Below are 27,089 nucleotides of genomic sequence, written 5' to 3' on the forward strand. Positions count from 1 at the left end.
ATTCCTTTTATCATCTTTTGTAAGGCTGAACTAGTGGTGATGAAACCCTTCAACTTTTTTTTGTTTTTCTGGAAAACTCTGTATCTCCTTCAGCTCTAAAGGAAAACTTTGCTGGGTAGAGTATTCTTACTTGACAGTATTTTTCTTTCAGCACAAAAGTTGTTAATTTTGGTGAAGTCCGGTTTATTTTTTTCTTTAGTGGCCTATGCTTTTGATGTCATATCCAAGATATCATTGCCAAGTCCCGTGTCGTGACACCTTTCCTCCATGTTTTCTCCTAAGATGTTTATAGTTTAAGTTCTTAAATATAGGTCTTTGATTCACTCTGAGTTAATTTTTGTGTATGGTGTAAGGTGAGAGACCTGTTGAATTCTTTTGTTGAAATGACTGTCCTTTCCTCAGTGGTCTTGACACCCTCGTCAGGCACTCAGCAAGCCTCCGCGGGTTTCTTCCCGGGCTCTGCGTCCTGCGCTGTCGGGCTGTGTGTCTGTGTGTCTGTGTGTCTGTCTTCATGCCGGCGCCGTGCCGTTCAGTCCTGTAGCTTCGTAGTAGTTTCGCAGTCAGGACGTGTGAGGCCCCTCCAGCTCTGTTCATCTTTTTCAAGACTTCTGTCCCTCGAGATGCCATATGGGTTTTAGGATGACTTTTCCTCTGTGTCAGACATCCTTTGAGTCTTGAGAAGGATCCCATTGAACCTGTAGCTTGCTTTGGGGCGATGGTGTCGTCTTAACAACACTAACCTTCGGTCCCTGAGCGTGGGACGTCTTTCTGTCTCTGTGTGTCCTCAGTTTGTCAGCAGCGTACAAGTCTTTCACCTCTGGTTAAATTTATTTCTATGTATTTTATCCTTTTTAATGTTACTGTAAATGGATTGTTTTCCTAATTTTTGGCGGGATTGTTCATTAGCGTGTAGAAATGCAACTGATTTTTGCATGTTTTTGTATCCTGAAACTTTGCTTATACGTTTCCTCTGCGTAAGGTCATGTCGTCTGCAGAGACAGCTTCACTTTTCCTTTTGCTCTTTGGATGCCTTTTGGTCTCTTTCTTGCGCAGTCGCTTCGGCCAGGACTTACAGTGCTCTGTCGAGTGACAGTGGCGAGCGGCATCTGTGCCCTGTTCCTGATCTGAGGTACAGGGCCTTTATCCTGTTGCAGAAGTTTCCTTCTTTGCCTAGTTTATCGTTTTTTTTGTCATGAAAGTATGTTTCATTTTGTCAAATAAAACATTTTTCCCTTCAGTCGAGATGATCATGTGCTGTTTCTTTTCCTCTTCAGTCTATTAATATGGTTTATCACTTTGATTTTCTTATGTCGGACTACCTCCGCTTTCTGGGGTGAATCTCGCTGGGTTATGGTCCCTACTCTCTTCACTAGTTACTGTTTTGTTGGGGACGTTCCCATCGACGTTCCCAGGGACCGCCGGCCTCTGCTGTGCGCGTGGCGTCATCTGGCGTGGCGTCGGGCACGCTGGCCGCACAGAGGGGGTAGGACGTGCTCCCTCCTCCCCAGTGTTTCTTCGGAAGTGTTTGAGCAGGAACAGTGTTCATTCTTCTTTAGATGGGCGGTAGCATTTACCAGGGAAGCCATCTGTTCCCGGGCCTTTCTTTGTTGGGAGATTTTTGTTGACCGATTTAATGTCCTTGCTCGTTACAGTTTTATTCAGATTTTGTATTTCTTCTTGAGTCAGTTTTGGTAGTTTGTGTATGTCTAGGAGTTTCCACTTTTGTGTTGGTTATCTAATTTGTTGGCATACAATTCCTTGTATTCTCTCGTAATTCTGTTTATTTCTGTAAAATTGGTGATGATGTCCTATTTTCATTTCTGATTTTAATAATTTGAGATTTTTTTTCTTAGCTTAAAGATTTAATTTTTTCAAAGAACCATCGTTTCATTTTGTTGAGTTTTCTCTCTGTTTTTCTGTCTTTACTAATCTTTATTATTTCATTCTTTCTGCTAGCTTTGGGTTTATTTTGTTTACTCTCCTTCTGATTTCTTAAGGCATACAGTTTGCTTATTGACTTGAGATAGTTTTTAATGGAGGTGCTAGTAGCTCTCAGGTTCCCAGCGAGCCCTGTTTTCACCATACCCTGTAAGTTTTGACATGCTGTGTCTTTGTTTTCTTTCGTCTCAGAGTGTTTTCCTCTTTCCCTTGTCATTTCTTCTTTGACCCATCGGTTGTTTGTGTCTTGTTTAATTTCTGCCTATTCGTGAGTTTCCATTTTTGATTCTGGTATTTATTTCTGGTTTCATTCATCGTGATCAGAAAAGGCTATCGTTTTGATTCTTTTAAATTTATGAACACTTGTTTTGTGGCTACGACGTGGCCTCTGGTAAATGTCCCGTGGGCATTCTGCCGCTGGCGGGCGGGGTGGTCTGTGTGACTGGTAGGCCTCGGCCGTCTGTAGTGCTGTTCGGGTGCCATTCCCTTACTGATCTTCGTGTGGTGGTTCTACTATTTTTTTGTTCTATCCGCTATTAAATGGAGAATACTGAAGTATCCAACTATTGTTATAGAACTATGTCTCCCTTTAATTCTGGGTATTTTTGCTTCACTTTGTTTTGGAGGCTCTGTTCCCTGTGTGTGTGGTTGTAATCCCTACTTGCTGGAATGAATCTTTCGTCAGTGTACAGTGTCCTTTTTTTCCTTATAACCCTTCTTTGACTTAAAGTTTATTTTGCCTAATACTACTATATCTGAGCCAGTTCTCTTTTAGTTACTATTTGCGTGAAATATCTATTCCATACTCCTGCTTTTCATTCCTTTGTGTCTTTGTATCGCAAGTGAGTCCCTTCTATACAGCGCGTAGATGGATCATGTTTTCTTAATCCAACCTGCCAGTTTCTGTCTTTTAATGTAATTTAATCTATTCACACTTAAAGTAATTAATGAGGAAGGACTTACTTTTGCCAGTTTGCTCTTCGTTTTCTAGATGCCTCTATGTTTCCCCCGCTTTATTCTGTTACCGCCTTCTTTCGTGTTTGATTTTTTTCCTCGAGTGCACCATCCCCTCTTCCCTTTCTTCTGTGGTTTCCAGTCATTTTCTTAATGGCACCTGAGGATTACAATCATTATCTGAAACTTACAGTAACTTGCCGTGAATAAACCGACTTGGTTTCAACAGCGTACGCTCTGTGCACTCATTATCGTATGCTGACGATTACCGTTTTACGCATTTGCCTTTTAAGTCATAGGAAAAAGAGCAGTTAGAAACCACAAGGACGTTAAAACTGGCTTTCTATTTATTCAGTTAACTTCATTTGTGTTCTTTATTTCTTATGGCTTCAATTTATTCTCCAGTGTGTTTTTATTTTTGCCTTAATGCTGAAGGACTCCCTAGCATTTCGTGTTGGGTAGGTCTGCGGGTGATGAACTCACTTTGCTTTTGTTTATCTAGAATTGACTTGATTTCTTCTTAATTTTGGAGGAATTTTTGCTGGATATAGATTTCTCGGCTGACAGATTTTGTTGTTGTTTACCACTTTCAATATGTCATCCCACTAGCTCCTGGCTTCCGTGCTTTCTGATGAGAAATAAACTGAGGATCTAAACAGTCGTATTGAGCATCCTTCACACACGATGAGTCACTGCTCTCTCACCCTCGGAATTCACTTTGTCTCTGGGCCCACAGTTTGATTATTATGTATCTCGCTGTGGGTATTTCTGAGTTTGTCTGAGTTGGAGTTTGTCGAGCTTCTTGGATGGTGCATGTTTATCTTCATCATATTTGGGAAGTTTTCATCTAGTCTTTCTTAAAATATTTTCTCCTGTCCTTTTCTCTTTGTATGATGCATGTACTGGTACTCTTGGTATTTCACACATCCTTCGAGCTCTGTTCATTTTTTTTTTTTCATTCTTTTTTTCCCTGCACCTTGGATTGGATAATTTCAATTATTCTGTCTTTCAGTTTACTGATTCTTTCTTCTTCTGCATGCTCGCATCCACTGTTGATCCCCGCTAGTGAATTTTTCATTTCTGTCATTGTAGTTTTCATCTGCAGAATGTGATTACTTTTTAAAATTTGAATCCATTTATTCGTGCTCTCATTCTGTTCATTTCATTGTTTCGCGATTCTCTTTAGTTCTTTGTGCTTGTTGTCCTTGAGCTCACTGACCATATTTAGGATAGTCGATTTAATATTTTTCACTTGTTACTCCAATATTTGGAGTTCCTCAGGAATTGTTTCTGTCAGATTCTTTTATTTCCATGAATAGGGCACGCTCTTCTGTTTCTTTGTGTGTTTTATTCCGAGTGTGTTATGTGTAACTCTGGATATATAAAACTGGATGCCCAATTTTAACAAATTGCTGATTTTTACTTGTTAATGGATGGAGCTGTTCATTTTTTATTTTTCTAAACAATTTTTTTGCAAAGTGTATTTCTTGTTGTTCGTGACCATTAAAGTTTCTGTTCCTTTAACCCTGTAGTGAGCTAGTGACCTGACAAAAATTTCCTCAAATGTCTGGATGAGGAAAAAAATAAAACGTAGAGTTGTGTCTTATTAAATCTGATAGATGCCTCCAGGAAATCAGAGATCCAAAGTAGTTAGTTCCAGTCACTCTGTCCAGCTCAGTGCTTGTTTGGGTGGAAGGACTCATAACTTTCCACTCTGCCAATTTGTGTGACCTCTGTCTTCATCTGTTTTTTATGTCCTAACCTGCTGCCTCATTCCTCTGAAAATTATATCGATCAAGTTACTTCCTACCTTATGACAAGTTAATGTTAACCAGGTTTAAGTTCATTTGTAATCAGTCTTTTCGAATCTTTCTTTACTGTGGGTCCACAGGGTGCCTTTCGAAGCCTGCTAAGTCAGATGTGACGGCGCCTGCTCACTGCTTTCCCTGCCCAGGTGCCGTTGAACTTGCCCCCTGTTTTGCCTGTCCATGTGGGTTTGCCTTTTTTTTTTTTTAATCTTATTTAGTTGACCTTTGGATAACCAATGTTTTGTATCTGTCTCCCATTGGCTATTCAATTAATTAGTATTAATTTCTACACGTTAATTTTGTATTCAGCATTTGACTAAATTATCTCACTGTAGTAGTGTTTTAAGCAAATTTTTTGGGTCTTTGAGGTAAAGACATATAATTTGCATATAATTACAATTTTACTTCTATCACATTTTTATGTCTTTATCTTTCATATAATTTCATTGGCTGGTACTCACAGAACAATGTTATATTGTAATTGTGAAGAATATTCCTTATCCTATTTTGACTTTGATGATAATGTTTTTAATATTTCCCATTACGTTTGGTGATACCTTTTGGTTTGATATTTTATATATATTTAAAAACCTGTTCCTGTTTTATTGAGAATTTTTAATTCTTAAAAATTTAAATTTGTCATACTGACTCAGATTTATTATAAATGCTGTGAACATATGTTGACTAATACCCTTTGCTGTAGAGAAGAATTCACCTTAGCTTTCTAAATGCCATGAACACATGTTGACTAATACCCTTTGCTGTAGAGAAGAATTCACCTTAGCAACTCTTACAGCACCGAGAAAGCTCTTAGGCTTGTCAGTGGGATAATGATGTGAGTGCTTTTCTTGACTCAGTTTGAATGGTTTCCTTGTGCTTTTCTTTGAAAGTTCATAAGCTTTTCTCATCAAGTATTGATACTTTCTTGTTATAAATTCCAACATTTGTAGTTTAACACCTTTTTTTGTGTGTGAGAACAAGTATTGTGTTAATCGATTCTCATTGGATCAAAATTAAGCCCAAATAAAATGAAGCATTCGTAATATATAATGATTATCTTCATCCTTTTGAGCCGCTATAAGACAAATACCATAGAGAACAACCATCCGTTTCTCACAGTTCTGGATGTTGGGATGTCCAAGGTCAAGGCTCGGGTAGATTTGGTGTCCGCTGAGGTTCTGCTTGTCATCTTATGGCTGCGTCCTCGCTTGGCAGAAGGGGGAGGGTACGCCCTGGGCCGTCCTTTATGAAGAGGGCAGCGATCTCATTCACTCAGGCACTCATTCAGGAGGCGCCACCTCGAGACCTGATCCCCTTCCGAAGGCCCCACCTCCCATTCTGCCTCCCTGCAGGCAGGATTTCACCAGGGGAATCTCGGGAGGAGACACACATTTGGCCCATAACAATGGGAGCATCATGAGGAAATTTAAAAATTAGAAACTTACTAAAAGCTTGAGGTAACAGGTAAAAATCGCCTGGTACTAGTTGAGGAGTTAAGGGTGTGCTAATTGGTTTCAGTTATCTCTGAATTGTAAGAAAACCCTGGGGAACTTTTTATACCGTTTACTCTAGGGAAAATTGAAGCTAAGGGCAGTGAAGTTATTTGCTCAGTGTTAAATAGCTAACTAGAATTGGCTAAATGGAGTAGATTTTATTTGGATTATGTACAAGTGGTCATCTTTGAATTGGATTGTCCTTTCTTTATAGGACTAAAGTGTTTGCTGGTTGAAACATCCTCTCAGTGGTCGTAGAAGAGACCAAGTTTATCTTTAGTCCACGATTTGAAAATAGCTGTTCTAGTTGAGTAGTTCCTCTGTTTTGAGAGGTGGGTTACTGTGGAGCAGTGTGTGTGTGCACCGTTTGATGCTGAGGAGAATGGCTTGCTCCCTGGCAGCCACCAGAGGGTGCTGTGCAGTTAGTTGTAGCTTTTCTGTTCAGGAAATTGCTGTCTCTTGGGTTTGGGATAAGCTAGAACAGGGAAAGCACCAGAGAACTATTGCATTAAAAGCCTGTGCATTTCCTAACATCAGTAGACTTACACGTCATTCCTCTGAAAATTGTTAAGCTGATGAGGATCGTTCCTACCTTGTGCGACAAATGAACATTGACACAAGTTCAGTTTCATTTGTTGTTTAAATCTCCTTTTAGCCTGGCACTTTGGGCTTGCTATTTTTTCCATTTGATACACATGTATTTTGAATGCTGATTTGGTTATTGTTTTATTGAATGGCTATGGCCTTTTTTTTTTTTAATAAAAGTTTTTCTATATTTTGTTGTTCAGTACTTACATATTATGTAGTAGTTATGAATATTCAAATCTTGACCCCTGCAACTTCATCCGTTTTAAGTGCGGTGTGGAGGGGAGCGCATGGAGACCCTGGACCGCCGGAGGGAGGAACCAGCGGTCCCCAAGCAAATTAAGCCTGAGATGTTGCTGGAGCGAGTGACAAACCCGAGGCTGTCCTGCTTCGGGCAGCTCGAGAGACGGCGGGATTCCCTGACAAAGACAGTCGTGCTGGCGAGGACGGAAGGCAGCAGAAGAGGAAGACCAAACACGAGAGGGCCCGACTCCGTCAAAGAAGCCGGAGGCTGAGTCTCCAGGAGCTGAGCAGGGCTAGGACAGGACACTGTGGACGCCACTCATCCATAGGGTCGCCGGAAGTCGGAGCCGGCTTGGCGACATGCACTCACACCACTTCCTGGCTGTGGTCTTGGGCGGCTTGCTTTTGGGGATTGGTTTTTAAAAATCTGTGTAAGGAAGATAATGATTTGACGTTAGGAGGTTGTTTAATGTCTAACTGATGTGACTATTTGGCTTATAATAAGCGTTAAATAAATGTTAACTGTTACTGGATGAATGTACTTGGATTTTTAACAAAATTTAATTGAGCTATGAAAATTTTGAATCAAATGTTATTCAGCATATTTTCACTTTTGAAACTTCTGTAGCTGTAATGTTAAAAATTTTCTTATGTCTGCTTAAAATTAAGCGAAGGCCTTGCACGAAGGAAGGTTTCTCCTAGCCCATGCTATTTTACCATGCAGAAGTCTTCCTTGCTGAGGAGCTGTTGGAGAGTGATGCGTGTATATTTTAATTTTTGAAAATGAAACGATAATTGGTAGCTCTTTGGGAAAGCAAATGGTCGTCCCTTAAGTTTTTAAATAGAATCATCCGTGTCCGTTAGAGCAGGTGTAAGCGTATCTTGCCGGTTTCCGACATTGGCCCTCGGTCCTGGCGCGGGCACGGCCATCGCCCTGCGGGGAGGGACAGTCGGCCTTGGTCGGCCTGGGAATCCAGCCTCCCGATGCCGTCGTAGGCCCGGGCGCTCCTGACTGACGTGTGTGAGCTACCGTTTCATTGTAGGAAAAAGTTCTGTTTAACTCAAAGGGGCATCGTCACAGTCGAGTGAAAATAAAATAAAACCTTCCCTGCGCGTCGCCGAACCAGTGAGTGGACACGCGCCTGCCGAGCGGGGCATGTGCCCTCCGGTGCCGAAGTCGGCCGGCCAGGCGCCCAGCGGTGCGAGGGGGGACGCAGTGCCTAAGATGAGGGCCAGTTAAGTGACATGTTAGTCGGCGACGGCCGGTGGTTGAAGCGAGCATGCCGGTGTTTGCCATCTGGCCTCTCGTCCGCACTTGAGACACCTGGGCTCCTCGGAGCCTGGGCGCTGTTTCGGGGTCCCTCCATTCAGCGAGAAGGCGGGTTACCTACGCTCTGTCCACAGCGTTCCGTGGAAGGGTGGCGCACCCCCATTTAACATCTGCAAAAAGCACGTGCCCTGTGTCCCTTGCACGTCCGGAGAGCGGGCGTCCCTTTATCGTGGGTGCCGTGTCAGCTTTCCGTCACCTTCTGCTTTGCCCGTTATTCGCCCAGGCGTCTTTGCAGACGGACGCGGAACGTGAAGGATTGCGGCGTGTTGAAAGCGCCCTGGTGCTGCCACGGACTCGTGGAAACGTGCGCGTGTAGGGGTGTGGGTTTGCGGGGATCCACGGCACCGCACTGATGCTCTGTGTTCCGCACCCGTTTTCAGTCAGCGGTGTATCTGCAGGGCTTTCCATGCCAGGACGATCTACTTTCTAAAAGCCCCCCGCCCCTGGTCTGTTGACTGTCCCCTCCTGTCACCACCCTCATTTGAGCTGTTGTCATCTCTCGCCTGGACCGTTGGCCCTCTCTCGGGTTTGCTCCGGTCTTGCCTCTTAGACCCCGTTTCCCACATAGCAGCCAGAGTGACCTAGTCAAAACAAGTGAGACGAAACGTCAGCCTTTTGGTGAAAACGCTGCAACGTTTCCTGCTAAGGTGAAATCCACACTCTCGCCTTCAGAATCCACGATTTCTGGTGGCAAAGGATGTTGACCTCGTTTGTTTATTGATTTTCCTCAAGCGCCTAAGGCAGTGTCGTGTGCATTCTAGGTGCTTCGTCTTTGTTCATGCCACCAGCGAGTGAACTTGTGCGCCTTGGTGAGTTGCGTTGTGCCTGTTTTCATATTTCGCCTCGTACTGTCCTTCCTCGCCTACCTGTTCCAGCCCCGTTGGCCTTTACTCCACTGCTCGAATTGACCCGCCTCATTTTTTTTTTTTTTTTTTTTTTTTTGCGGGAGCTGGAAAGCCCTGCCTCCAGTTATACCGCAGCTGGATCTTGGCATTTCTGATTCCACTGTACACGTCACCTGCTCTCAAAGAGGCCTTCTGTGGTCACCAAAGTAGTTACCTCTTTATCACTGTGTTATCACTGTTTTTAAAAAGTTTAGATTTTAACCTTAAAAATAAGTGAGAAATCACGTTCAAAAATTAAGAAAACGCACCGAGATGTATAGTGAACAATTTCTCCATCTGTGTCACTGTCTGCCAAAGCGATCGCTGTTATATTCGTGTCTTTGCCTTCCAGAGGCTCCTTATAACAGTATACGCAGATGACAACATCTGTGAAGTCGTAAGTGTTTCTAAGCTAGTCATTTTTCAAACTGGGCTCAGCCCCTTTATTAGAGCAAGAGGATTTCAGAGGGTTTACGAGTTGGCACTGGGGCCCTTAAACCGTCTCACCCCCATCCCCTCACCTCAGATAACCCTCTGCAAATGAGGCTCCATGTGTGAACCTCTTCACATTGCCAGCCTCCCGTCCGCGGATGGCCTGCAGTCCACTCAGCCTTCATTTCCCTTCTCGTTTTCCCCCGTTGGTCTCTGAGATGAAGGTGAGTCGCGTCTGCCCATGACCCTCTCTCCATCGCTCAGGAACTCTCCTTCCTTCCTCCTCTGGCTCTTGACTGCCGTCTCCCCGGCTTCAGCACAGCCCTGCCCGTGAAGTCGGCGCCCAGAAGTGTTAGCTCAATGTGTAGGAGGGTGGTGACGAGTTAGGACTGCTGAGCTCTGAGACCCGAGTGTGCATTCTGGCTGTGTGCCTTGGGCACGAGTTTTCAAACCTTAAAATGGGACGCATGTTATAGCTATATCAAGGGTTGTTTTGAAGATATAACTAAAAAGCGGATTACATTTATTTCCTGTGGCTATTGTAGCAAATTACCACAAACTTGGTGGTCAACAAGTTTTCGTACAGCAACAGAAATTTATTTTCTTAGTTCTGGAGGTCAGAAGTCGGTAATCGGTGACCCTGGCCTCAAGTCGAGGTGCCAGCAGGGCCGTGCTTGCCCCGGAGACTCTGGGGCAGGAAGGCTCCTTGCCTCTTCTGCATTTGGGGACCGCCAGGGACTGCCAGCGTCCCTTGGCTGCATCACCCGGTCTCCTCCAGTCCCCCTCTGTGGCCGCGCTGTCTCCTGTCGTGCCTGTGCCCCCCCACCCACCGCCCTCTGACGGAGGCACTTAGGGTTGCGTTCGCGCCCACCCAGGTAACCTAGGTAATTTCGTTCTTAAATCCTCAGCCTTAATCACACCTGCAAAGCCCCTTTCTCCAGGTAAGGTGACACAGTTCCAGGGCGCAGGACCTCATCTTGGGGGGCCTTATTCAGACTGGTGCGTAGACTCACACACAGCACACTCAGTGCCTGGCAGATAGGGTTTATGCCTTCTGCGGGAGGGGCGGTCAAGAAAGGCTTCAGCTTCTCAGAAGGGTTTAACCGTCCAGTTACCTGGGTCCCCTGGGGGCCGAGGAGCGTGAGAAGGGATTTTTAAGCAAGACGAAGTAAGAGAAATTGGGGGTTAGACAGTATTATCTTATTTAGTACAGTGGATAAATGGGCTAGGTGTATACAGAAGGGATTTTCGTTGTCAGACTTTGGTATTTTCCTGTTCATACGTGTGTAGGAAGCCTTACCTGTTTTCGGTGTTTACGTTCATAGGGTGAACAGAGGTGGAAGGAAGGAGGCAGCGGGGGTGGGCATGGACTGCGTGTTCCGGCTGGAAGCTGGGTGATTCCCTTTTTATATCACAAGAAGTTCACGTGTGAACTGATTAGTGAATGAGAGATCACAGAGGGGAGAAAGTTTCTCCATCAAAACTTTCCTGGATGGTAGATAAGAACCGTTGTCATTTAGAATGAAAAAGAAAGTATAAGGGTGTTTAAAACAGCGAGGGTAACGTGAAGTGTCATGACTGACGTCCGTGCTTTCCTCTCCCTGTCTCTTCCAGGTCCCTTGGCATGGACCCGGGCTCCGTGGGCGGGTTAGACTTGACCGATCAGACTCCTGTTTTATTAGGGAGTACGGCCATGGCAACCGGTCTCACCAATGTCGGAAATTCATTCAGCGGTCCGCCTAATCCTTTGGTTTCTAGATCTAATAAATTTCAAAACTCTTCGGTGGAAGATGACGACGACGTTGTTTTCATCGAACCTGTACATCCTCCCCCGCCTCCTGCACCCGTGGTCGCCGATCAAAGAGCCATAGTATTTGCATCGTCGAAAAACGAAGAACTGCAAGGAACCGATTCCAAAATCCTTCCTTCCTCAAAAGAACTGGCTTCTCAAAAGGGAAGCGTGAGTGAGACGATTGTCATTGATGACGAAGAGGACGTGGAAACAAATCAAGGGCAGGAAAAAAATTCCTCCAATTTTATTGACCCTCGGAGACCTCCCGAGACTAAAAACAGAACCAATGATGTGGATTTCTCCACCTCCACTCTTTCAAGAAGTAAGGTAAATGCAGGAATGGGTAGTAGCGGTATCACCACAGAACCAGACTCCGAAATTCAGATTGCTAATGTTACCACCTTAGAGACAGGCGCCAGCTCTGTGAATGATGGCCACTTAGAAAATACTGACGGGCGAGATATGAACTTAATGATTACACATGTAACGTCACTGCAGAATACCAGCTTGGGAGATGTCTCTAACGGACTGCAGTCAAGTAATTTCGGTGTTAATATGCAAACATACACCCCATCTTTAACTTCACAGACCAAGACTGGAGTAGGACCTTTTAATCCTGGTAGAGTGAATGTGGCAGGAGATGAATTTCAGAATGGAGAATCTGCCGCTCATCACAGCCCTGGTAAGCCGTGGGTGCTCGCCTACCCCGTGTACGTGCGTTTCAGCTTCGGCTGTTGCTTTTCCATCGTAGTAATTGGTGCCACCTCGGTTAGTTTATTCATGTAAGATATGTTAATTCTATTGCTGTGTAAGTTTGAAATCTTAGCTAATGAGAGCTATAAAACCATGGATAGTATCTCTCCGCAATTATTAGAAAACTAATCACAGGAATTTATGTCTAAAGGATTAAAGAAGTACTGTTTATATTTCCTGCCACTAAACTCTCACGATTTAGCATCTTATTCGTCACATACTAGTTTTTCGCTAATATGTGTTTAGTCGTATTGTTTCAATGTGTAGAGAACAAACAAACCGCACACTTACGGAGCAATATGCTATTGTATAATCACTGTGCTTAGATGGGTTTCTACTTGCTTTGTGTTTAATTTTGACTTCTGAGTCCGACTTTTACTTACCAGCATTTCATTATATTTTTTATATTTGAAGTTGGTAAATTTCTTGACTGTTCGAAAATTTTTTCTGTGGGCAACTTTGCTCTGGCGGCAACATGGCAGACTGGCTTTGTCACGGCCGAGCCTGCGTGTCCCTTCTGTCCCACCTGCCCCCAGCCCGTGTGTGCGTCTGCCTCTGCCCTTCGTCTCCCCCACCGTGGGGTCCCGTCTCCTCCTCCCACCATTCAGGCCCATTAGCGACTTCCTCAGCCCGAGAATCGTGGAGAATAATAAGAAATGACTGAAACCTAGGCAGTGGAGAATGCTCGTGAAATGCCAGACATTTTTCTTGTTTACTTATTCTTTTTTTGGTTATGAGAGTAATAGCTAATATTCAAGTATGTTCGCAAAATCCATAATTAAAGAATGAGTGGGAAAGACCCCTATAGTTTTGCTGATTGAAGATTAATGCTCTGAGTGGTTTTCTTTCACTCTTTTCCCTTTGGTTTTTAACTCGATTGAAATGCAACTCTCTCATTTTGCTTCTAGTTTTTCCCCATTTATCATTACACTGTATTTTCTCATACCAGTGACATTTATACACAGAAGTTTTGAGGGCTGCGCGGGTGGGTTGGATGACCACACCCACGTTTGCTTTTCCCGTGTTTTGCTGTTGTAGGTTTAAGGTGAACATCTTTGTTTAGATTTCTGATTATTTCTTTAGCATGTATGCCTAGATGTTACGAGGCCAAAGACTATCACTACCCCTGTTTCCCTAAAGGTTTTTGATTTAAAAACGATATCTGGTTTATAGTGATTTTGAAAGAAATGTGTTTATTACTCGGTTTTGAAAATTTTTCATTTTCCATATACACTGTGTGTGTTTACATACACTTTTTTTGTAGGTAGGTCAGTGTGTGTGTGCGTGTGCGTGTGCAGTATGCTTGAATTTATATGAGCTTTTTTAAGTTCTAGAAATAATATTGTCGTATTGCCTTCCAGAAAGTTCTTGCCAGTGTATACTACTACCAGCTGTATACTAGAATGTCTTTCATTATAACCTTCCAGCTCACATAAAAGTTTAGGAAAGGATGATGCTCACATTATTTTTAAAATGGCAATTTTGTCTTTCTCGCAACAAGTATATTAAAAACATTAGAGTGTGAGAAAGGAACGAACATTCAGTCTCACCGCTGAGACAGCACACGGATTGTGACCTGGGCTCATGGGAGGGGTGTGGTTCTGGTGGTTCTGCTGGTTCTTCACGCCCTCCCCTCACACTTCCCGGCAGGGGGGTCTCGAACTTTCCACCATATTAAGCATATATGTTTGATTTTGTTAATTCTCTAGCTCGGTTCCAGTCTTTACTATTTAAATAACTCTTAAGAATATCCTTATGCACGCATTTTGGGATACTTATTTCTTGAGGAACATTGCTGGGTCAAAGGGACATGACAAGAATCGTGTTCCTGTTTACTCAGACACAAGGGAGTGCAGAGCAGTCCCCAGAAAACCTCAGCGGAGGTACCTGCTGCTCTTGCACTTGTCACTTAGCTCTGTGATCACGTGCCGTTCTTGCTGGACTGATTCGCCTGCCATCTTTTGATGTCCCTTGTGTAAAACAGAGGGTTTAGGTACAGTGCTTAGGTCCCTTCTGTTTCTGGAAGTCTTGGTTTTGGAGGAGGCGAACGTGGGAGAGGAGGGAAGTGTGAGACCTGGGACACGGAGAAGTTGCTGCTAGAAAGTCAAGTTAATAGATGCCGCCGAGTTTAAATAGGCCCCTTTAGGTGTGTGTGCAGATGGCAGGCGCGCAGAATTGAGAGCCCCGAGCGGCCGCTCCTCCTGGAGCACGTTCCGGCGCGGCTGCCGCGCGGGTGGTGTGCGTGTCCCGCCGGGTGGTGTGCGCGTCCCGCCCGGTCGCGTCGCCCCTTCGTGCGCTGGCCTCAGGGCTGGGCTCCGTGCACGGTGCGCGCCGCGGGGGGGCGCTGCGGGGCTGGGGTCTGGGGCGGTGCGCGCGGCCCGCGGGGCCCCTAAGGCGCGGCGGGCTCGGCGCTCGGACGTCGCGGTCCTCGCGGCTCTGCGGCGAGCCGGTTCCCCGCGCTCGGGATGCGCGCGTCCTGGGGACGGAAAGGTGCGTGGAGTGCGGCAGCTCCGCGTTGGGAAGAACCTGGGCGGGAAACACGCCCAAGAGGTCGAAGCGGCGCAGACGAGAAGCGGGGGCGGAAGTTTCAGAGCCGGAGACGCCGCGGCGCGGGCAGCGGGCCGGGCCGGGTTCGCGGGGCCGCGGCCGCTCGTCGCCTCCGCCGGCCTCCAGCCCCTGCCGCGGCGTGTGGCTCGCAGAGCCCGCGGGGCCGAGCGTTGTCTGGAAAATCGGTTCTTCGAAGGCCGTGTCGCCTGCAGTCGCGTGTGACCTTGTCGAAGGCGGTGGCCGGTCGGGGTTTATTATACTCGTATGTGGAGGGACGCGTTCCTCGCTTAAAGTAATATTCTGTAAATCAGCCCCCGTTTAAAAACCGCTGGCCAGCACGCGGAGTGCCCGCGCGCAGTGCCCGCTGCGTGCGCGTCACCGCGGTGTGTCACGCGTGTCGCTCGCTCAGTGCCACCGGTCGTGCGTGTGCGACGTCGGCACGTTCAGATGGGAGTTAGGCGCAGGGTGTGAGCAGCTCCCAGGTCTGGCGACTGCGACGGAGCGCGGACGTCGCCAGCCATCCTGCTCCGGGACCGCGTCCGTCCCCGCCGCCTGCCGCGGCCTTGGCGCTGCCCCACGCCAGTTGGGAACGGGAAGCCAGAGCTGTGTGGCGTGAGCCTCCGTGCGTGAATACCTGCTCCATGCCTCTTCCTGTGTTTTGTTTCTAAGACTCGTGGATCTCGCAGTCGGCGTCGTTCCCCCGGAATCAGAAGCAGCCGGGGGTGGACTCCTTATCGCCAGTGGCCTCGCTTCCCAAGCAGATTTTCCCGCCTTCCGCCCAGCAGCAACCCACTAAGCCGGTTAAAGTCACTTGTGCAAACTGCAAGAAACCTTTACAGAAGGGACAGACGGCTTACCAACGGAAAGGATCCGCTCACCTCTTCTGTTCCACCACCTGCCTCTCCTCCTTCTCGCACAAGCCCGCTCCAAAGAAACTCTGCGTCATGTGTAAAAAGTAAGCCGCCCCTCTCCGTGGGGCCTGCGGGGCCGCATGTTGGTGGCTTGGGGTTTCAGGGAGCTTGCCAGAGTCTCAGGTGGCTTCAAGGGGTTCTCCGCCTGGCCAGCATCTTCGGACCAGAAAGGCGTCTGACACGGACGGGCTTTGCGGTCGACGCAGGTGCCCAGCCGTGCAACTAGTTTTGTCTGTAAGCTCCAGCGGACTCCCTGAATTTCTAAAAATACATACACGTTTACATTATTAATTATAAGACTTTAGTTCTAAGCAGATAAAATAGTTAAGCAGTTTATGTATGACTAGTTCTATATTAAACTAGATCAGATTTCACACTGTCTTCCTATTGAGATTATTTAAAAATTGACAAGTCTTTGGATTTACGTGTATTTATGTATGTCGTGAACGTTAAGTCATTAGCGTACTCACTATTGCAGGACAGATGCCAGCTCTCTGACAGCCTTGGAGAGACAGGGTGTTCTCTTCTGCCAGCTTTTAAGTTTGGCTTCGCTAGTTAAAAATAAGCAGAGTCTGGCACCTCCCGTTCAGAGCAGGTGGGTTTTCTTGCACTGTCCGGAGCAGCCCAAGTCAGCAAGGACGGTTTTGGTCCTAGGACTTTGGAAAGGGCTTCGTGCTCTGTACAAGTCCAACAAATTCAAATGCTGGAGCAGTCGTCGCGTGCTCTTTAGACTGCTTTACAGCAGCAGACTTGTAATACTGCCGTACGGGATCCTGAAATTCAGAATGAAAGGAGAATGGCAGAGGTCACCGGTAGTGTCGCTTCCTAACGTTTCTGATTGCAGTGACAGAGCTGTGCGGGATGGCGGGTGGGATCGTTTCGGGTTGTGGGTGCGTTTAAGCTCAGTTGCCCTCTCTAGGATGTGTGTCACGGCCCCGTGACCTCGACATCTCCTGCTTTCTACTTACCCGAGGCATTGTAAATTTGTACCTCAGTAAATTGGGCCTTGACGTTAAACGCTATGTAAATAACAACAGCCTTTTTGTTTTTGTTTCTAACATCTGAGAGCCTCGTTAAGGAGTTTGAGGATAAACTAGGTCGTGGCAAGCATTTAATAGTATAAAGCTTTGCTTCCGTGGAAATTGAAAATGTCAGTTATTGCTCTTACGTTCGACTTTTTGGAAATAGAATTTCACTCCAAGTCGCTGCTCTCATTTTCAGAGACATAACCGCCATGAAGGGGACCATTGTTGCCCAAGTGGACTCGAGCGAGTCCTTCCAGGAGTTCTGCAGCACATCCTGCCTGTCCCTCTACGAGGACAAACAGAGCCCCGCCAAGGGGGCGCTGAATAAGTCGAGGTGTACGATCTGCGGTAAACTGACAGAGGTTTGTGTTTCGTGCTTTGTCGCTTAGCTCCAACGGGCGTATCTTGACAGTTGCGATCCTCTTTCACAAGTGTGTATTTCCTTAAACGTGAGGAGGTGTGAAGTGGATCTGAGTACCCCATAGGGAGAACGATCTAGGAAGAGTTAAACTATAATACAATATAAAGTGCAATTTATTACTTTTACCTGAGGTGAGGTGTGCTCACCGACACAACCGTAGTGTTTGAACAAAGAGGCCGACTACGTAAGAAAGACAAGCTTGCTTAAGAGGTAGAACCCGTGGAGGGAGTTTTTTTTACAACTTCACGTTGTCAACGTGGTATTAAGTGTTTGCATTTGGTTGAAGCAACCTGTGTACACATGCCCCACTGGAATTATTTATAAGCTGGGTTCTCGACTCCCTTTTCCAGAGCACTGCACCTATTTATAGTTCCTTTTGGATTCCTCTAAAGATTTCAGGTCTGTTTGTTTCAGAAGCTTTATATCAAGTGAAGCTGGCTTGTCTCATCTTCAGAGACCTCTAGAGAAATTTGTAGTGAAGTCGCTGGTGGCTCCCCCACCATACGTGTGTTCCTCGTGTGTATGAATTTGGTTTAAAGGATAACGAAATGTCCTTCGTCTTTTGTCTTAAGCTTTTCACAGAAGCTTTCCACTGAGGCATCTTTTTATCGGAGCGCCTCATTTTTTGATTACTTGTCATACTCCTTTTGTAAAAAAAAATTTGTGTGTCGTTTCTCTCTTAGATTCGCCATGAAGTTAGCTTTAAAAACATGACTCATAAGCTGTGCAGCGACCACTGCTTTAATAGATACAGAATGGCCAACGGTCTGATCATGAATTGCTGCGAGCAGTGTGGGGAGTACCTGCCCAGCAGAGGGGCCGGGCACAACATCCTGGTGATCGACGGGCAGCAGAAGAGGTTCTGCTGCCAGGGCTGTGTCAGCGAGTACAAACAGGTAAGTGGCGATCTCGTCCGCGTCTGCCACTCCTCCGAGCGTGTTTTCAATTGTCCTGATAGTTTTACTTCACCAGCATGTATTAACCAGATCCGTCTTGGAATCTCATTCCATTTTATTATCTTCACGTCTTGGAAATGACTTGTCTCAAATGAATGCTGAAATATATATAGGGTATTAGAAAGAAACTTGTGATTTTTTTCAAATATAAGGGGAAATGCTACCAGAATGAGTCCTCTTTTGAATTTTCTGTCGTGGGTGGTGGAGGGGTTGCAGATAATGATTTTCCAAATTGTTAAAGCTTAGCTTAGGATTATCTCATTTTTCAGTTTTAAGGTTAATTTCGTTTTTAAGGTCTTTTTAATTGAGTTTACTTTTGCATTCATACGTACGCTTCGAAAGTAAAATGTGCATAAGAAAAGATAAACTCAGAGAAGTCCAGCTCTTGTTTCTGTCTATTTCTCTTGATTCCTGCTCATCCTTTATAGGTATCAGTGTTCAGTTCTTACTATTTTTATGTTTTATGTTTCTTCTGAAAAATTAAGGAAATACATAATTCATTCTTAGTTTTTCTTTTTTCCCGTATAAAAGACAGCATAGAATATGCACTTCACTGGCCTTCCGGTGTTGCTTCACAGTGTTTCTTGGAAATCACCCCCCTCTCGTTATGCACAGAGCTTCCTCCTCTTACAGTGTGGCCGCACAAGGTGAATTTTCACGACTTTTGCGAGCTAGTTATAAACACTCGTCATTAAAACTTAAATTAGAGAAACTTACGGATAAATTGTATTTGTTAGTCTGCCGGGCGCCGTGACAGAACCCCACAGACCGCAGGGCTCAGGCAGCAGGGAGTCGCTTTCTCACAGGTCTGGAGGCCAGAGGTCCAAGGAGGGGTGTTTCTCCGCGTTGGTTTCCGGTGAGGCTGCTCTCCCAGGCTCGCAGGTGGCCTCCTTGCTGCGTTGTCACGTGGTCTCTTCTCTATGCAAAGGGAGACGGAGGAGGAGAGAGGTCGATCTTCCTCTTCCATGAGGAGCCCTTACCTGTCTGACTGAGGCCCCACCCGTAGGACTTCACCTACCCCCACCTGCCTCCCTGAGGCCCTGTCCCACACGCAGCCTCGTGGGAGGTTAGGACTTCAAGACACACATTTTGGGGTAACACAGTTCAGACCGTGACAGTATTGAAGACAAAGAAAATGAATATTCAAAACGTATTACCTCCTGATGTCTTCGTTACAGAGCATCGTCTGTGCGCTCAGGTCGTCCCAGCCGGTCGCGGCCCGGCGGAGTTGTTTTCGCGTGTGTTCCTTTTATTAGGAACGATGGTGAGCAGCTTTTCCCATCTCAGAGCTGACCGCCTTTTCTGGGAATTATTCGTTTACATCTTTTACCCATTTTTGTTGTTGTTGTTGTTTGGGCTTCGATCTCAAAATTTTTCCCATTACGTCGAACATTTATTTTAAGGAACAAAATGCACCAGTCACTGGTTCCTGAAACCATTATGTAGCGCCTACTGTGTTGCTGGCATTCTGCTGGTGCCGGGAACCGTACGATGGAAAGTCCAGTGGTCGCGCTGGTCCCCTGCTTCCGCGAGTCCGCACTTCCGTGGGTGGCACACTTCAGCTTCGTAGTGACGGAAAGGTGCAGCTGGTCGTGATCTCCGGGACTCGGTGTGCTGTTCGATGTCGCTGCTGCTGCTTCTGTGTGTGCGGCTCCTGGAAGGCTCGGGAAGCGTGCCGGCTTTCCTGGCTGGTCTCCGTCGAGCCCTGGCCCCAGCATGGTCTCCTGCTTCTGGGGCAGACTGCCCCATCTGACCACGCGCAAAGCTGTGGAGCTAGTAATCCTGTCTCACAGTGCTACCTGAAATGTCACATCTGAGCTTTGTGTCTCGATTTGTAAGACCCTGGTCAAGACACGGAACACCTGCCGCTTCCCAGCGGTCCCTCTTCTGTCCCCTGATCACTGCCCCTCCGCCGCCTCAGACGTAGCCACCGACCTGACCTTCAGCGTCGTGGTTTGACTGGTCATAAACTTCATGGAAATGACGTCAGTATGGATCGCGATCCATCTACGTGACGTATAACTGTGATTGGGTGCTTATAGACATTTTTTGTCATGTACAGTTTCTAGTTTTAAGTTGTCATATTTAACAGTTCTATCGCTTCTGGATTTTGCTTCATATACTTTCCTCAGTCCCGGGCTATAAAACATGGAATATTTTCCACGTTCCTCTCATGCTCGTGAGGCTTCATCTAGTATTTAAACCTTAAGTTTAACCCATCTGGATGTATCCTGGTGTAGAGCTGAGTTACAGGGCATGTGTTGTCCGCTTTCAGATGACCGATCTCGAGAGCCAGTGTTTTTATGGTGTCAGAACAAAGGGTTTCATTCTGCTTGTGTACACCAGTTTTCTTGTTAACTTCGTTCATAAATATTTTATTTTTTTGTTATTTAAATGAGGTTTTCTCTCCCATGATTTTGTGTGGGCATGTATACAGACTTATATGCAGGCGTATTTTTAACTGGTTTTAAATGCCCGCTCCCAGCAGAACCACATTTTATTTATCCACTTGTGTGTTGATGTAATTTGGGTTGTTTCCACCTTTTGGCTGTTGTGAATGGCGATATAGTGAACACTGGGACGCAGGTATCAGCTTGAGTCTGTTTTCAGTTCTTGTGGGCACATCCTTAGGAGTGGAGTTGCTGGGTCATAGGGTAGTTGCACATTTTGCTTTAAGAGGAACTGTGGACTGTTTTCCACAACTGTATCATTCATTTACATTTCTGCCAGCAGTACGTGAGGGTTCCATCTTTGCCAACCCTTATTTTTTGTTTAAAAAAAATTTTTTTTGTTATAGTCATCTTACTAGGTGTGAAATGATATCTCTTTGTGGTTGTGATTTGCATTTCCCTGATGACTAATGATATTGAGCGTGTTTTCATGTGCTTATTGACCTTTTGTATATCTTTGGAGAAGTATCTATGGAAGTCCTTTGCCCATGTTTGAATTTCGTTGTTTTTTTCTTTCGTTCTTGAGTCATAGGAATTCTTTGCCTATTGTGAATGTTAATCCCTCGTCTGATAACATGGTCGCAAATATTGCCTGCCGTATGTGGACTGTCTTTTTACTTTCTCGATAATGTCATTTCATGCAGAAAAGTTTTTAATATTAGTGAAGTCAAATTTATCTCCTTTTTTCTTTTGTCGATCATGTTTTTGGTGCCATAACTAAGAATTTGTTGCCAAATCAAAGGTCAAGATGGTTTATTCCCTGTGTTTTCTTTTAAGAGTTTTATGGTGTTTACTCTTAGGTCCTTGGTCCATTTTGAATTAATTTTTGTTTATGTATAAGGCAAGCGTCCAACTTACCTACCATTCTTTTGCATGTGGAGGGCCAGTTGTCCCAGCACTGGAATGGATTGGTCATACTTGTCAAATATTAATTGGCCATAGATGGGTGGGTTTATTTCTGGACTCTCGGTTCTGTGTTCTGTTGATCTGCATGTTGATTCTTAATGCAGGTACCATACTGTTAATGATAACTGTCTTAGTAGTAAGTTTTGAAATCAGGAAATGAGTCCTCCAACTTTGCTCTTTTTCAGGATTATTTGGATGTTTTAGATCTATTGCAATTTCATATGAATTTGAGGACCAGCTTTCCCATTTCTGCAGAAAAGGCTATTAGAATTTTGATAGTGCTTGCATTGGTCTGTAGATTGCTTTGGATATTGTTGACATTTTAGCAGTGTTAAATCTTCCTATCTATGAACGTATGCTGTCTTCCAATCTATTTAGGTTTTCCTTAGTTTCTTTCTGCAGTCTTCTATAGTTTTCAGTGAACAAGCCTTTAATCCTTGGTTACATTGACACCTGGGTAGTTTATTCTTGAGGTGCTGTTGTTAGTGGCATCGCTTCATTAATTTCTTTTTTAGATTGCACATTGCTGTTTTTTAGAAACATAGCTGATATTTGAGTGTTTATCTTGTACCCTACAGCTTTGTTGAAGTCATTTATTAGCTTTAGTAGCTTTATTCTGGATCCCTTGGGATTCTCTCTCTCTGTATACGGAGTCATGTCATCTGCAAATCGCAGTAGTTACACTTCTTTCCAGTTTGTATGCCTTTCGTTATTTTTCTCCTAATTGCCCTGGCTGGAACTTTCACTGTTATGCTGAACAGAAGTGGCAAAGGTGGGCATCCTTGTTTTGTTCCCGATTTTAGAGCTTTGTGTCATTCAGCATTGTTCACATACGGCATTTATTATGTCGAGATGGTTCGTTGAATATTTTTTTATCATAAAAGGGTGTTGGATTTTGTCAGACTTTTGTCCCATCATTTGAGATTATCATATGGTTTTTACCTTCAATCTATTCATGTGTGTATTACATCGATTATCTTACACTGAATCACTCTCGCATTCTGGGATAAGGCCCACTTGGTTATGGTGCATAATACTTTTCATCTGCTGCAGAATTTGGTTTACTGACATCTTGTTCTGGGTTTTTATGTGTATATTCATAAGGGATGTTGGTCTGTAATTTTCTTTGTTGTCATGTCTTTGTCTTTAGAATCAGAGTGATGCCTGCTAGGAGAATAGGGTTGGGGCATGTTCCATTGTCTTTGATTTTTGGTAGAGTTTGAGAACAATTTGTGTTCTTGACGTGTTTGGCATATTTCACCAGAAGTCATTGGGTCGGACTTACTCCCTGCGTCTGCCAGGTCTGTCGAAAGTTTGCATTTCTCGAGTTGGTTTTGGTGGTTTGTGTGTTTTGAGGAATTTGTCTGTTTCATCTGTGTTATCCAAGTCGTTAGAGTATAATTGTTCGCAGCATTCAATCACAATTTTTTTGGGGGTGTGTGTGTATATATTTGTGGGGAACATCCATAGTTTCATCCCTTTTGTTTCTCTGTTCTTTGCATCTTTTGTTTTTCCCAGTCTAAAGGTTTGTCGGCCTCTTTGAAGTGATCAACTTTTGGTTCCATTGATTCTAGTTTCCTGCTCTCTATTTTTTAATCTCTGCTTTAATCTGTGATTTCAGTCTGGTTTTGGGGTTGGTTGGTTGTTTTTTTTCCTACTTCTTTAAGATGAGATCTTTTTAAAAATAGATATTTAGATTACAAATTTTGCTCTGCTCACCGATTGCATCTCATCACTTTTGGTGTTTCGTGGTTTGGTTTTCATTTGTTAAATAAGTATTTTCGAATTTCTCATGTGAGTTCTTTGATGAATTGGTTAAGAGTGTGTAGCTTAATCTCTCTGTATTTGTGAGTGTTCCAGTTTTTCTCTCTCTATTTATTTCTAGTTTCATTCTATTATGACTGAAAAGGCACAGAGTTTTTCTTTTTTAACAACTGATAGTTTATTAAAAAGGTTGACTTCAGCCCGGCCCCGGGCTCAGTGCTGCTGGGAGTGGTCTGCTCGAGTCTCAGTGGGACTGCGAGCGGGTGGGCCGCCAGGGAGGCCTCGTCTGGGAGCCCGTCACCGAGTCGTTGGTGTTGCGACCCCCAGCCTGGCTGGCCTCCTGGCTACCTGGTCCCTTTGCGTTGAGATTCTTTTCCTTTGCGCTTCTGAGCCCGTCACCTCACACCCTCGCCCTGGTGGCGCTGTGCTGGTCCGTCGAGCGATTCTGATGGGGCGAGTCTGCAGCACCACGGGCGTCTCTCCAGGGCGGTAAAGGCCGCGGCCGGGACACAGCTCCCTGACCTCCATCCCTGACCAGAATCCCTGACCTCCGTACGTGACCGGGGTCCCTGACCAGAGTCCCTGGGGGCGGGCACGGCCTTGGCGAAGTGTCCCCGCGGCCTGGTGGCACATCCGCCCCACTGCTGTGGCCCCTGGCGCCGTGGACATATCCGGTCCCCAAGCACTCGCCGCCCATCCGGGCTGTCTCCTGTCCCCACGGAAGTGGTGGCTTGTTGAGTTCTCCAGCTGTGTTCGTGGAGTTGTCCGTTTTGTCTGATTGGCGACGTTCGCTTACTCTGCTTGAGACTCTGGTCCTTGGTGCGTTCGTGCCTGTCATTGTCACGTCTTGCCGATTTACCTTCTCGCCAGTGTACGCTGCTTTCGGTCTCATGTCAGTGTTCGATAGCTTTTATAACTTTGTTTTGTTTGACATTAGCACAGCCACTCCTGCTTCCTTCCCGTTATCATTTGCATGGAATATCTTTTTTCTTTATTTCCCTTTTGACTTATGTGTGGATTCGGATGTAAAGCGCGTCTCTCGTAGACTCTGCCTATAGTCGGATCATTTTTATTTCCATTTTACTGACATCTGCCTTTTGACTGGAGAATTTAATCTATTTACATTTAGTTATTTCGGATAAGGAAGGATTTTTTCCCTGCCTTTTTTTTCCCGTATGTCCAGTACCGTCCCTGCGACCCATCCCCTCCACTGCTGCCACCTCGTGCGTGTGTTGGTTTTGCAGTGAGTCGTTTTTCTCTGCTCATTGCCTTTGTGTGTAATTTTTAGATACTGTCTCTGTGGTTACCACGAGGATGATGTTTAACATCCTAAGTTTATGTCTGTTTCATGTGATTCCATAAAAACTTAACAGTTAAAAACTCTGTTCCCATGTACGCCCACCCCCTTTATATCGTACTAAATTACATCTAAGCATCGCGTGCCTAATAAGAGACAATTATTTTTAGTGCATTTGTCTTTAAAATCATGTTATCGAGGTACCATCCAGTGTCTGTTCATTTCAGCATCAGTCTTTGACTCTCTTTAGCGTTTCTTACAGGACGGGTCTAGTGGCACCAGATTCCTTCCACTTTTATTTGGGTTTGTCGTGGTTTCTCCTTCATGTTTGCAGTAGTTTTGCTGGATTTGTAATCTTGATTGAAAGGTTTTTCTTTCAGTGTTTTACCTGACGTCATCTCACGGCCTTTTGGCTTCCATGGTTTCTGCTGAGAAATTGGTGGCAAATCTTACTGAGGGTTCCTTGTGCTTGCTGCTCAGGAGTCTGTCTTTCCACAGTTTGATTATAATGTCCTGTTGTGTATGTCTTTGAGTTTATCCTACTTGTAACGTCTTGTGCTGCTTAGCTTTGTAGATTTGTGTCCATTATCAAATTTGTGAAGTTTTGAACCGCTATTTCTTCAAATAATCTTCTGTGCCTCTCCGTTTTTCTTCTGGGCCTTTCATAGTGCCCAAGCTGATCCCCTTGATCTGTCCCACGGGTCTCTTAGGCTTTGTTCACTTTTCTTCATTCGTTTTTTTCCTTTCTGCTCTTCAGACTCCATCATTGTAATTTTGTTACTGCTAGTCGTTCCTGAAAATCCTGACTCTCTTAGCTGGTTCTCATCTGGAGGGGGTCGTTGGTAGGGTGTCTCTCTACTTGCTGAAGGGGCAGAGGTCAGGCTCCCCACTTGGCCCTCGCCGACCTCTCCCTGGCTGGGCGCGGGGCAGGGCATCACCTTGAAACCAGGTCAGGTGCAAGTCTGGGCTCTCCACTTGGCCTTTGCTGATGTGGGTGGAGTCAGTGCCGCGTTTTTTCCTGTGGTGTTTGGATGAGTAGAGGGGGGCTATTGTCTAAAAGTGTGCTGTCTTCCTAGGCTGTCCTTCCAATTGTATTTCTCTATTTCTTTGGTTGTTTCAAAAAATTTTTTTGTCTTTATTCAAATTTTAATTTTGTTCAAATTTTACTCCTATTTTTTTTAGAAATTTGACCGCGATGTATTGTGGTGGTTCTTTCCATTTGTCCTTTCTAGGGTTTGCTCAGCTACTTCTCTCTGTAGGTTTCTGTCTTTTGCCTAATTTGCAGTGTTTTCAGACATTTGAGTGCATTTTCAGCCCTGTCCTTTCTCTTCTACCCCTGGGACCCTAACGACACGAGAGAGATACCATTTTTTTTCTAGTCAGGCAAATCCCCAAGGCTCTGTAAAGTTTTTCCCTCCAAGTCTGTTTTCTTTCTGTTGTTCAAATTGGATCATTTCTGTTTTCCCCTTCACAGACTCCTTCTTCTCTCTCCTCCATTCTGCTGTCGGTCCCATCCATTGGAGTTTTTTGTTCTGGTTGTTGCGGTTATTACTCTTTTTTACTAATGCTTAATTTTTTTCGGACCGTTTTAATGTTACAAAAAATCAGAGCGGATAGTGCAGAGTTCTCTCGTTACAGCCCCCTCCCCCCAGTTCTCCCCTTTATCGACACCTTAAAGTACTGTGATACGTTCGCTAAAATTAATGAAGCAACATTGGCACGTTATCATTTGTAAAGTTCATAGTTCGTAGTTCACTTGGATTCCCTTAGCGTTTATTTGATGTCTCTTTTCTGTTTTGTGACCCCATCCAGGATACCGCATTGTATTCCGTAACCACGTCACCCTAGGCCCCTCTCGGTTGTGACATTTTTAACTTTTAACCCGTTCCTCACTCCCCCGCCCTTTTTCTCTTTGACCGTGTTTGACCTGGAGGTGCTTGGGGGTCAGGCGTGCTGTAAGATGTCCCTGCGTCAGAACTTGTCCGCCGTTTCTTTCATCATTACCCAGACTGGGGGAAGGAAGGTCGCAGAGGCGTTTGCCTTCTGCACTCTGCCACTTTCATCACATAACAAGGGCGTTTCTGTCAGCAGGATTCGTGACCGGCGAGGTTGATGCTGATGGCCTTGCCGAAGCCCCGCCCCTTAACCGGAGTATGTAGATGACCTGGGACTTTTCTGCGGAGATTTGTCTCTTCTGCATTTATTAATTTATTCAATCATTAATATCGGTAGGGACTCATGGATATTTATACTCTGGGTTATAAATCGGTCCTGCTTTGATTCGTTGCTCATAATTTTCTAGCTTTGGCCATTGGGGGGCATTTTCACTTGGCTCCTGTGTTCTTTTGGACATACCTCAGTCACTGATTTTTTTTTTTTTGGTTATGGGTGTTTTTCACTTATAGAATTTCCATGTGGTTCTCAGATCTTCTGTTTCTTGGATAAGAATCTGTTTCATTGTTAAGTGGTTTTCATTGCTCGTTGAAGCATTTTTATCATAGCTGCTTAAAAAAATCTTTGTCAGTTCTAACATCTCTGTGTTTTTAGTGTTAGCATCTGTTGATTGTCTCTTTCCATTTAAATTGCTGTTTTCCTGGTTT

General features: G+C 45.0%; 1 protein-coding gene across 1 annotated transcript in view; it reads left to right on the plus strand.

Moving 5' to 3' along the window:
* ZMYM2 (zinc finger MYM-type containing 2) overlaps positions 1 to 27,089 on the plus strand; it is an 80,793-nt gene that overhangs the window by 12,370 nt on the left and 41,334 nt on the right. The window contains exons 2-6 of the mRNA XM_039863414.1: positions 11,282 to 11,786; positions 12,048 to 12,141; positions 15,429 to 15,714; positions 16,892 to 17,057; positions 17,800 to 18,012. Of these exons, the coding sequence (XP_039719348.1) occupies positions 11,292 to 11,786; positions 12,048 to 12,141; positions 15,429 to 15,714; positions 16,892 to 17,057; positions 17,800 to 18,012 (1,254 nt within the window). The 5' untranslated portion in view covers positions 11,282 to 11,291. The remainder of the gene's footprint in view (positions 1 to 11,281; positions 11,787 to 12,047; positions 12,142 to 15,428; positions 15,715 to 16,891; positions 17,058 to 17,799; positions 18,013 to 27,089) is intronic.

This window comes from Pteropus medius, unplaced genomic scaffold (assembly GCF_902729225.1).
Source record: "Pteropus medius unplaced genomic scaffold, Ma_sr-lr_union100, whole genome shotgun sequence".
Lineage (NCBI taxonomy): Eukaryota > Metazoa > Chordata > Mammalia > Chiroptera > Pteropodidae > Pteropus > Pteropus medius.